Source organism: Carcharodon carcharias, chromosome 12 (genome assembly GCF_017639515.1).
Source record: "Carcharodon carcharias isolate sCarCar2 chromosome 12, sCarCar2.pri, whole genome shotgun sequence".
NCBI lineage: Eukaryota > Metazoa > Chordata > Chondrichthyes > Lamniformes > Lamnidae > Carcharodon > Carcharodon carcharias.
Genome location: NC_054478.1, coordinates 23,883,577 through 23,895,839, shown reverse-complemented (window position 1 = coordinate 23,895,839; position 12,263 = coordinate 23,883,577). Strand labels below are relative to the sequence as shown.

The following is a 12,263-nucleotide window of genomic DNA, read 5'->3' as shown; positions in this document are numbered from 1 at the left end:
AAAGATGTCAACGACAATAGTACAATAGAACACATAGGTGTTAAAGTTGGTGATATTATCTAAACGAATGTGCTAATTAAGAATGGATGGTAGGGCACTCAAGGTATAGCTCTAGTGGGGTTTTTTTTTAATAATGGAAATAGGTGGGAAAAGGAAAATCTTTATAATTTATTGGAAAAAAAAGGGGGAAACAGAAAGGGGGTGGGGATGGGGGAGGGAGCTCACGACCTAAAGTTGTTGAATTCAATATTCAGTCCGGAAGGCTGTAAAGTCCCTAGTCGGAAGATGAGGTGTTGTTCCTCCAGTTCATCTTCCGACTAGGGACTTTACAGCCTTCCGGACTGAATATTGAATTCAACAACTTTAGGTCTTGAGCTCCCTCCCCCATCCCCACCCCCTTTCTGTTTCCCCCTTCCTTTTTTTTCCAATAAATTATAAAGATTCTCCTTTTCCCACCTATTTCCATTATAAAAAAAACCCCACTAGAGCTATACCTTGAGTGCCCTACCATCCATTCTTAATTAGCACATTCGTTTAGATAATATCACCAACTTTAACTTTAACACCTATGTGTTCTATTGTACTATTGTCGTTGACATCTTTTGATGATCTGCTTCTATCACTGCTTGTTTGTCCCTACAACCACACCCCCCCCCCCACCTCTCTGTCTCTCTATCTCTCCGCCCCCCCACACACACACCTTAAACCAGCTTATATTTCAGCTCTTTCCTGGACTCGAACTCAAGTTCTGTCGAAGGGTCATGAGGACTCGAAATGTCAACTCTTTTCTTCTCCACCGATGCTGCCAGACCTGCTGAGTTTTTCCAGGTAATTCTGTTTTTGTTTTGGATTTCCAGCATCCGCAGTTTTTTTGTTTTTAATCACAAAAAACAACCCTGGTCATTATCGCATTGTTCATTGTGGGAGCTTGCTGTGTGCAAATTGCCACATTTCTTACAATACAACAGTAACTACGCTTTAAGAGTACTTAATTGGCTGTAGGGCATTTTGGAGATATATAAACATATTTCATGACTTCATAAGTGAAAATCTTTCCTCCTTTTCCTTCACCCCCATCCCTGCAGGTCATCCCAGACCAAACTGAAATCTTCGTGTGCCTCTGACCACAGCTAAAGTTTAAGATAAACAAAACTGCTTACCTGCTCCTCTGGGTTTTCATGGGCAACGACAAAAATAATATCGCCTGCTTTAAGATTTAGCTCGTCAGTGTCTGTTGCATTGTAATCGTGGAGAGCCCGAACCTGACAACAGCAGAAAGCGTGTTAACTGAATAGTGCACTCAATTCAAAATGGGGTTTCCACCATTTTATTTCTACAAAAACTTCACCCAGCTGTCAATTCTCATCAAAGCCAAACACCAATATTGCCTGCGTATGAATCAGCAGCTTCAAGGAGTATACATTCTACGCTGACAAAAAAAAAAGTGATCTCTCAGGAGGAAAGGTTTAAGTGGAGAGATTTAGGAAGGGAATTCCAGCACATGGAGCCCACAGCCAATGAGAGACCAAAGGAAAGGGGAAATGTGCACAAGACCAGAATTGAAGGAGCGCAGAGATCTAATCCACCCCCACTGGCATTCTTATAGCCTAGCACTGTTCTCAGCAACAGCCAAATTCAGCTACAGCTCAAGACAAGTGAAAAAGTTTTTTTTTTAAAATCTAGGTGGCAAAAATCATACAATCCCTGACCATGTGTGACATTAGGACCACAGCATGTGGTGGTGGCTATAGGCTCATCATATGAAAGGTGCCCAAGATCCTCCACCGCTGGAGGGCTCAAACAGCAGTTCCTGGGATCTTGTCCATCAAACTCACAAAGACAGGCAACTGAATTCTGTGTTTGTTGCTTTGCCAGATTTCAATTCCACCAGCCTTCAGGGAGACAATTCTTGGTCCCTATCTGCTCAATAGCAGTGCCATTAGTGTAAGTTATTAGTTGGTTACTGTGGCACACTCCGCCCAGGAACACCATCATCAGTAGTCCCTCTAGGCAAGGAGGATGCTTGCCATGGCGTACAGCCCATGGTAGGAACCTGCGCACAGAGTTTAACATGGAGGCTGTTGCGCTGCAGCTACTGCATTGTTCCAGCTGACCAGGTGATTCTCCCACTTACTGCCTGTCGTAAGTAAATTGGAAGGATCTACAGGTTGATTCCCAACTTGTCTGGCCACGTTATAAACATACCCTCCTTGCCCAGCAAGACCTGGAGTGGGACTCAACCTGGAGGTTCTGGCCCAGATGCAGGGACGCTGCCCACTGAGCCTCAAGACTTCCTGCCCAAGGCTGAGCTGTTGGAATGGATCTAGACAAAACAGTTACTTATGCAACCTAAATAAGTAAACCAAAATATCCTGCATTTACCTTAACTAGCAGATTATGGATTTTTTTTTAAAAGTCAGATTTAATAATGACAGGAGTAAAGTTCAATAGTAGCTGCTTCAATGCATTGTTATCGAAATAAACTAGCTCAAAACCCACCTTAAACTGAAATCCAGGGGGCATTTCAATCTCGTCAGAAAGCACTGTGTCAAACACAGCTCCATTGGTGGTTGCTGGAAGTGTCTCCGTTACCACAGCTGGCAAAACATCCTTCGACTTGAAATTTAAAAAAAGGTAGTACTTAAGTATTCTGTAAATGGCGCTGAAAAACCAAAATACAATACTCCACTCCTCCTATTTGCATTTACATTGTGCCTTTAATGTAATAAACTGTCCCACAGCACTCGAACAGGAGTGTTAGAGCAAAATACAACAATTACATAAGCAGATACTGGAGGTGACCAGCAGGTTCGGTCAAAGAGGTAAGTTTTAAGGAGTATTTAAAAGCAAGAGAGGTAGAGCACTTTAGGCGGGGAGAGGGGGATTCCAGAGCTTAGGGCCTAGGCATCTGAGGTAACAGCCTTCAATGGCAGAGAGATTTAAAACCAGGGGTGCAGAAGAAGCCGAAGTTTGGGGAGTGCAGGTACCCGAGAGTTGCGTGGAGTCAGAGAAGGTTATGAAATAAGAGGGAGAGCAAAGCGAGGCATTCAAAAAACCGGGATGAGAATTATTAAATTGAGGCAATGCTAGACCTGGAGCTGATTTAGACAACGAGCACAGGGGCATTGGGTGAATATGATTTGGAGTTAGTATACAGGTAGCAGAATTTTGGATGAACTCAGGCTCATGAGGTATATTCACACTCATGTCATGTCATGAGGCTGTGGGCTTACACCCCCCCCCACCACTTTGGAAGCTGAGCAAATACTGGGCTGGCACATCACCAAGAGAAATGGTTTCATCTTTCAGATGAGATGTTAAACCAACACCCAGTCTGTGAAAGGAAATTCCATAGCACTATCCCAAAGAGATCAGAGGAGTTCTCCTGGTATATTCTGGTCAACACTGATCCCTCACTCAACCAGCATCAAATCAGATTAACTAGGCCTGTGTCTCATTTCCCATTTGTGAGATCTTGCTGTGCACAAAATAGCTGCTGTGTTTTTCTACAAAACAATAGTCACCTCACTTTGTAAGGTAATACATTGGGCACAAAGTTCTTTGGGACATCAAGGATGTGAAAGGTGCTGTAAAGCTCCATCTGCACCCCCCAACTTTAACTATGTCCTTAAAAGAAAAGACAACTGAGCTGGAAGGTATCCCAGAGCATGGGGCTTAAACCACTGAAGATATGGTCACCATTGGTGAGACAAAGGGAGTGGAAGGAGCAGATGAGGCCAGTCAGAAGAACACATGGTTTGCCGAGTATTGTAGGACTGGGGGATGGTTAGAAATAGTGAGGCCTTGGAGGATTTGAATACAGGAATACCTTAATTGAAAAAAAAACGAGGCACCGGGAGACCAAGACTTAAAATATTGGGCAATGAGAACAGTTTTCACCCTTTATATGGCTCCCTCCAGGTGAACCCTACTAAAAAAAGGTTACCTTGCCTCTAGTTCAGTCAGATGTCAATAGGCGCTGTGTGTTTTTCTAGCATTTCCTGTTTTTTTTTTAAACTTGCACATTGGGTTTCCTTCTCCCCACGAACGGAACAAAGACAGGGGGCTAATTGCTCAGCAAAATTCAGTACAGCTGTTTCCAGCTGTATAGAGGAACATATGAAAATGACAGACAGGCAGGAGAAGACCAGCAAGAGGCAAATTTGACCAGCATCTTCATTCCGATTCCCTAAAAACAGTCTTTATTCAGAATGCTATTAAGCGTTACAGAACAAAGATGGGAAGATGAACTTATACAGGTCAGCCACGATCTGAGCGCTTGAGGGACTAAATGGTCGTCTCCTGTAGCTATATTAGAAATTTCAGTCTTGGTAAAACAGTGAACTATTTAACTTACCACAGTAATATCAGCTTCAGTTTCATTTTCCACAACTTCTTTCTTTGGTTCTGGTTGTTCCTCAGACTGAAATTCAGGGAAATATGGATTAGATGGAAGACTGGCATCTAGATGATGGTTAATGCTACAAATCATAATTAGAAACATGGTAATAATGCTTTGGTTACCAGGGTATGGTAACATAGGAGTAATGTTACTGGATTAGGGAACCAGAGGTTAGGACAAATAATCCAGATACATGAGTTCCAATCCCAGTTGGGGCAATTTAAATTCAACTAATCTGGAATAAAATGCTGGTCTTAATAGCAACTGTTGGAATAACTCATCTGTTCACTAGTGTCCTCTACAGAAGGAAATCCTTACCTGGTCTGGTCTACATGTGACTCCAGAACCACAGCAATGTGGTTAACTCTTAACTGCCTTCTGAAATGAGCCAGGCAAGCCACTCAGTTGTGCCAAACTGCTACAGAGAAACAAGAAAGCACTGTGGGGTGGGGAGGGGGAGGGAAGGGTAAAACTCCAAGAAGTATGACTAATGGGAAACAAAGCAGCAGGTTAGCGTGTGGGGGGTGGATTCAACTTAATGGAAAATTATGAAAAAACTGAAAAGGAGAGCTCAGGAGAGGCTACTTAAGTCTCCAGAACACAAAATAGGACAGAGTGTTTGGAAAGGGCTAGGAATCTAACTTCAAGCACATCAGATAAAGGGACGACAATGAGAAAGGGGATGGGAAATACAGGATCTGAATACACGCAGTATACGAAATAAAGTAAATGAACTTGTGGCGCAGATTGAAATTGGCAGGTATGATGTGGTGGGCATCACGGAGACATGGCTGCAAGGGGATCAGGACTGGGAGCTAAATATCCAAGGATATACATCCTATTGAAAAGATAGGCAGGTTGGCAGAGGGGGTGGGGTTGCTTTGTTAGTAAGAAATGAAATTAAATCGATAGTCAGGATGTGGGGCATAAGATACAACAGGAGATAGAAAAGGTGTGTAAGAAAGGCAAGGTTACAGTGATCATGGGGGATTTCAATATGCAGGTAGACTGGGAAAAACAGGTTGGTAGTGGATCCCAAGAAAAGGAATCTGTGGAATGTCTACGAGATGGCTTTTTGGAGCAGCTTGTGGTGGAGCCCACTAGGGAACAGGCAATTCTAGATTTAGTGATGTGTACTGAGGCAGGTTTGATAAGGGAGCTTAAGGTGAAGGAACCCTTAGCAGGAAGTGACCATAATATGATAGAATTTACCCTGCAATTTGAGAGGAAAAAGCTGGAATCAGATGTAATGGTATTACAGTTGAATAAAGGCAACTACAGAGGTATGAGGGAGGAGCTGGCCAGGATTGACTGGGAGATGAGCCTAGCAGGAAAGACAGTGGAACAGCAACGGCAGGAGTTTCTGGCAGTAATTTGGGAGACACAGCAAAAATTCATCCCTAGGAAGAAGAAGCATACTAAAGAGAGGACGAGGCAACCATGGCTGACAAGGGAAGTCAGAGACAGCATAAAAGCTAAAGAGAAATGCGGCGAAGAGCAGTGGGAAACCAGGGGATTGGGAAGCCTACAAAGACCAACAGAGGACAACTAAAAAAGAAATAAGGAGGGAGAAGATTAAATATGAGGGTAAACTAGTCAGTAATATAAAGGAAGATTGCAAGAGGTTTTTTTAGATATATAAAGGGTAAGAGAGAGACAAAAGTGGACATTGGGCCGCTGGAAAACGATGCTGGAGTAGTAGTAGTGAGGAACAAAGAAATGGCAGAGGAACTGAATAGGTACCTTGCCCCCCCCGACTCTCTTGAACTTTGGGGATGTTACTCGTGTCTTCCACCGTGAAGACTGACGCAGAGGTGAGTATGGTGGGGCCATGGTGAGTATGGTGGGGCCATTACCAAGGAGGAGGAGCTAGGAAAACTGAAAGGTCTGAAGATGGATAAATCACCTGGACCAGATGGATTACACCCCAGAGTTCTGAAGGAGATAGCTGGAGAGATAGTGATCTTTTCAGGAATCACTCGAGTCGGGGAGGGTCCCAGACGACTGGAAAATTACTAATGTAACCCCCCCACCCCTGTTTAAGAAGGGAGTGAGGCAAAAGACGGGAAATTACAGGCCGATTAGCCTGACCTCGGTCGTTGGTAAGATTTTAGACTCCATTATTAAGGATGAGATTTCAGAAGTGCATGGTAAAAAAAAGGGCAAAGTCAGCATGGTTTCATCAAGTGGAGGTCATGCCTGACAAATCTGTTAGAATTCTTTGAGGTAACGAGTAGGTTAGACAAAGGAGAGCCAATGGATGTTATCTACTTGGACTTCCAGAAGGTCTTTGACAAGGTGCCGCACAGGAGGCTGCTCAGTAAGATAAGAGCCCATGGTGTTAGAGGCAATGTACTAGCATGGATAGAAGATTGGCTGTCTGGCAGGAGGCAGAGAGTGGGGATAAGGGGGTCCTTCTCAGGATGGCGGCTGGTGACTAGTGGAGGTCCGCAGGGGTTAGTGTTGGGACCACAACTTTTCACTTTATACATTAATGATCTAGATGAAGGAACTGAGGGCATCCTGGCTAAGTTCGCAGATGATACAAAGATAGGTGGAGGGACAGGTAGTATTGAGGAGGCGGGGAGGCTGCAGAAGGAGTTGGACAAGTTAGGAGAATGGGCAAAGAAGTGGCAGATGGAATACAATGTGGGGAAGTGTGAGGTCATGCACTTTGGTCGGAAGAATAGAGGCATAGACTATTTTTTAAATGGGGACAGAATTCAGGAATCTGGAGTGCAAAGGGACTTGGGAGTCCTAGTCCAGGATCCTCTTAAGGTTAACTTGCAATTGAGTCGGTAGTTAGGAAGGCAAATGCAGTGTTGGCATTTACTTTGAGAGGACTAGAATATAAAAACAGGGATGCGCTGCTGAGGCTTTATAAGGCTCTGGTGAGACTATGTTTAGAATATTGAGAGCAATTTTGGGCCCCGTATCTCAGGAAGGATATGCTGGCCCTGGAGAGGGTCCAGAGGAGGTTCACGAGAATGATCCCAGGAATGAAAGGCTTAACATATGAGGAAGATATGAGCACTCTGGGTCTATACTCGATGGAATTCTGAAGGATGAGGAGGGATCTGATTGAAACTTACAGAATACTGAAAGGCCTAAATAGAGTGGACGTGGGGAAGATGTTTCCATTAGTAGGAGAGACTAGGACCCAATTGGACAGCCTCAGAGTAAAGGGAAGACCTTTCAGAACAGAGGTGAAGAGAAACTTCTTTAGCCAGAGAGTGGTGCATCTATGGAATTCATTACCACAGAAGGCTGTGGAGGCCAGGCCATTGAGTGTACTTAAGACCGAGATAGATAGGTTCTTGATTGGTAAAGGGGATAAAAGGTTACGGGGAGAAGGTGGGAGAATGGGGTTGAGAAACTTTATCAGCCATAATTGAATGGTGGAGCAGACTCGATTGGCCGAATGGCCTAATTTCTGCTCCTATGTCTTACGGTCTTATAGGTGCACCATGAACTCCAGGTCAAGGCAGCCACTCAACGCCATCTTCCCTAGGGAAATTAGGGATGGGCAATAAATGCTGGCCTTGCCAATGACACTCATGCCCAGAACAAACAGAAGTATTTTTTATTTTAAGTGCTTCTTGGTCTACTTGCCCTTCAGGTTTATGCTTGAAAACATGCATTCACCTTCTGGGAGAGTGTATCATAGTTCGTACAGAATCACACTGATCAGGGGCGGTTATAGACTTTATTCCTGATTAGTGCCAAGGAGTCTGATCACAGCCACAATATGAACTCTCCAATTGGCTTCCAATCCACAGACAAGGAGAGGGAAAACTCCTGATGACTACAGCTCAGTGGATTCCATTCTCACCTAAGTCAAACTCACTCTGGAGACTGGAGTACATACATCAGTGCAGTGCTGAATGGGAACATTGCACTGTCAAAGGTGCTGTCTTTCAGATGAGATTTAAACCTTTCAAGTAGGCATAAAAGATCTCATGGCCCGATTATGAAGAGGGCCAGTGGTGATCACCCCAATGACTTGAGTAATTCAACCCACAACCAAAACATTAGTCATTTATCTCATTGTTATTTCAAAGTTTACTGTGCATAAAGTGGCTGGCTCCTACAATACGCCCTGCATTTCTAAAATGGTTCACTGGATGTAAAGCACTTTGAGCCACCCTGAGGTACTTGTATAACTATGTTTTCTTTCTTTGCCCAGTAAAGCCTATGTCAAACTGAGTGCATGTGTGGTCAGTAAAGCAGTCAAAGAGCCAGCACAGGCATGATAGATAGAATGGCCTCTGTTTGTGCTCTAAGATTCAATAATCAAGCTCATATGTAACACTGAAGAGCTGAACAGCCCATTGGCACCTTCTCAACTTGTACTGGACTACATGGTATCAATGACTATTTTCAGTGCAAGGGGGGAGAGAACTAAAATTCTCTTTACATCTGGACAAACTAAAATACTATAAGTGGCTCTCTCTCAAGTCTTGGGAATTAGCACTGCTCAGAGTTGCTTGACGAGAGAGATTGGGGCAGGGAGTGTGGTGGAGAAAGAAAGAGAAAGAAGAACTGGAAGACCCTTTGAAGCTCTGTACTCAAAAACCAGCCTTGAGAACATGTTCACCATCTGGTAGAAGGAATAATCCTTCAACCTTCTAATTTCCTTGCTATGACAAATACATCTACCCCTCAGCATCCATCCTCCACTGTTCTTTTCATCTCATCAGCAGCTTCAAAAGGAAGTTGACCAACACTGCAATGTGAGCAACCCTGCAGCTCGGCTGCTAAAATCAAGTAAAAACTCAATATTACAGCCTCTGCTTTCTACTTTATATTAGCTGGCATATTATAAATGTCATCAATCAATGGACTAACAGATCTGATGCCTGCAATGCTAGCCATGAGGGTTGTACAGCAATACAGGCCCTGGTTAACTAGGTCTCAACTCAACTCTCAATTACAAGGACGATCAAATTAAATGCCTGGTAGATCTATCATGGCAAAACAAGAAAAAAAAAACCATTCTTTCAAGCTGCTCGCCTTAATATTCCCGGTTGAAGATGGCCTAACTTCATCCGCAAAGAAGAAAAAAGGGATTTCAAAATCAGATGTTACAAAAGTCAAACAAAACAAAATGGTCTATTTAGAGTCGCCAGATCCAACCCCACAGTATTAGACCAATTAAAAAGTAATAATCCAGGTTCCTACAATATAAGATGCAGCTTTATCTCCATCTCCTTTCTCGGTAACTTCACTGCTGGCGTTTTCTTGTTCCACTGCCTGCAAGAGAATGAAATGCAAAATTTTGTCAAAGGAAACAACCCCTCAGTTAAAAATCAGAACTGCACTGTGGTTGCTATAGAGGGAGTGCAGCGAAGGTTTACCAGACTGATTCCTGGGATGGCAGGACTGACATATATGAGGAGAGACTGAGTCAGTTAGGATTATATTCACTGGAGTTCAGAAGAATGAGGGAGGGTCTCATAGAAACCTATAAAATTCTAACAGGACTACACAGGGTAGAAGCAGGAAGGATGTTCCCGACAGTGGGGGTGTCCAAAACCAGGGGTCACAGTCTGAGGATATGGGGTAGACTATTTAGGACTGAGATGAGGAGAAATTCCTTCACCCAGAGAGTGGTGAGCCTGTGGAATTCGCTACCACAGAAAAGTAGTTGAGGCCAAAACATTGTATGTTTTCAAGAAGGAGTTAGATATAGCTCTTGGGGCGAAAGGGATCAAAAGGATATGGGGAGAAAGCGGGAGCAGGCTATTGGGTTGGATGATCAGCCATGATCATAATGAATGGCGGAGCAGGCTTGAAGGGCCGAATGGCCTACTCCTGCTCCTAGTTTCTATGTTTCTATCAATGTAATCAACAACTTACATTTAGATAGCATCCTTAACAGTGAAACCTCCCAAGGCACTTCACAGGAGTGTTACAAAACAAAGTATGACAGAGCCATAAGGAAATATAAGTCAGATGACCAAACTTTGGTCAAAGAGGTTGTTTTACAAAGTGTCTTAGAGGAAAGCTAGAGGTGCCTCAAAAGTACAATTAAAAGGATTTCATAGGGAACAGGTTGCAATAACTCTAAATATTAAGGGAACAGAAGTCACATTCTACATTGCATTTAAAATATATATTTTTTTTTTACAGCAAGCACATTTTCTAGACATTGCAATTTGGAAATCTGCATTGTAAACGAAAAATCCATGCTCGTTTTAAAAAGTCACAGAGCATTCCATGGAAGAAATTAGATGCCTGCAGGCAATGAAAATCCAGGAACACTCCAAGCCACAGCCAAATATCTGGGTTAGTTGTGGGGGGGGGGGGTGCGGGGGGAAAGAGAGAGAGAGAATGAGATTGAAGAATTCACTGCAGAGTTCACAAATCTGGAATAAAATTATGGACATGGATGATCACAACAACTCACCCCAAGGTCTCCTCTACTGCAACATCCAACTGGTTCTCAAACAATTCCAGGAGTTATCCACTGGTTCTCAAACAATTCCAGGAGTTTCTCAAGAATCCACTGTGCATGCTGAATGTCCTGTTACGAGTTTTAACCTTTTGGCCATCAGCTTAATCCAATGGCTCTTTATTCTAGTCTCATTTAAAGGATTTACCTTTCACAGACCATTTGCAATTTTGTTTACCCAAGTGAAATTCAACATTTAAATGAAATGCTAGAAAAGGTGAAGAGCCCAAGTTTCTCCAGCCTTGCTTGATAAAGCATCCCAAGACTGGGAACTCCCTTGCTGCTATCCTCTGCAATGTCTCCAATGTTTGAATGTCTCGCAGGTGATAAAAGCAGACAATACTCAAACTTCTGGCACCAACCCAGATGTCAGTAGCATACCCTGGGGTTGTAACATTAGAATAGGATTTATACTGGCACAACATCCAACTGTATCCACTTAGAAGCCAAAGTTCATAGTCAGTCCTGGAACTGGGGCAACAGGTCCACACACTCATGGGCACTATCACCACATCCAGGATATAAAAAAAAAATGATGGTGCCCAGGACAAAAATCACAGTCCATATCACACATGTAAAACTTTGCCAAATCCATCTCCGCTGATGCTGCCAGACCTGCTGAGTTTTTCCAGGTAATTCTGTTTTTGTTTTGGATTTCCAGCATCCGCAGTTTTTTGTTTTTATCTTTTTATACCCAAACTTCTGTTTGCCAAAGCACAATGCAAAGACCTGTTCTACTTTAGGAATGTCAACACAAGCAGATTCCAATACAAATACTAGAAACAGGTGTGCTGCAAAATGTTTCCCTGGTTGCCTACTATTCTGTGCTTAATTCAGGACTGATTTTACTAGAATCTAGATGGCACTGCAGAGCCAAAACATTCACAAAAATAACTGGGAAAGATGCAAGGTGGTGCATATCACATCAGCATTAAAACACGCAGATCTTAGCATTATATTCAAAGTAAACAACTTGTCCTATCCAACATGGCAAATGAAGGCATAGTGGACTAGAAATCTGGAGACAAGCTCAAATCCCATCATGGCAGCCGGGGAACTTAAAATTCAGGTGTTTAAATAAACTAGCTTTAAGGCCTGTATCAGGAAACGATTGTCATCAAAACCCGTCTGATTAACTTACACCTTGGATGAAAGGAAATCTGCTACCCTTACTCGGTCTAGCCTATTTGCAATTCCAGACCACAGCGAAACCATACCTTGAAATGGTCAATCAAGGCACTCAAGTTAAGGGAAACTTCATTGAATTGAGAGGTTACAAGTGCAAAGTCTTGGCTGGTTTTCTGAGCATAGATATAGGAGCCTTTAGTGCCAACTCAATTCTGGGCACTACACTTTAAGCAGCGAAGGCATTGGAGGGGGTGCAGAAAAGATTCAGGACAATGGTTC

General features: G+C 43.2%; 1 protein-coding gene across 8 annotated transcripts in view; it reads right to left on the bottom strand.

Moving 5' to 3' along the window:
* LOC121284791 (myc box-dependent-interacting protein 1-like) overlaps positions 1 to 12,263 on the bottom strand; it is a 163,680-nt gene that overhangs the window by 4,669 nt on the left and 146,748 nt on the right. For all 8 annotated transcript variants that reach the window (XM_041200463.1, XM_041200464.1, XM_041200466.1 and 5 more), the window contains 4 exons: positions 9,584 to 9,655; positions 4,358 to 4,423; positions 2,500 to 2,616; positions 1,161 to 1,262 (listed from right to left, as the gene is read on the bottom strand). In XM_041200463.1, the coding sequence (XP_041056397.1) occupies positions 1,161 to 1,262; positions 2,500 to 2,616; positions 4,358 to 4,423; positions 9,584 to 9,655 (357 nt within the window). The remainder of the gene's footprint in view (positions 1 to 1,160; positions 1,263 to 2,499; positions 2,617 to 4,357; positions 4,424 to 9,583; positions 9,656 to 12,263) is intronic.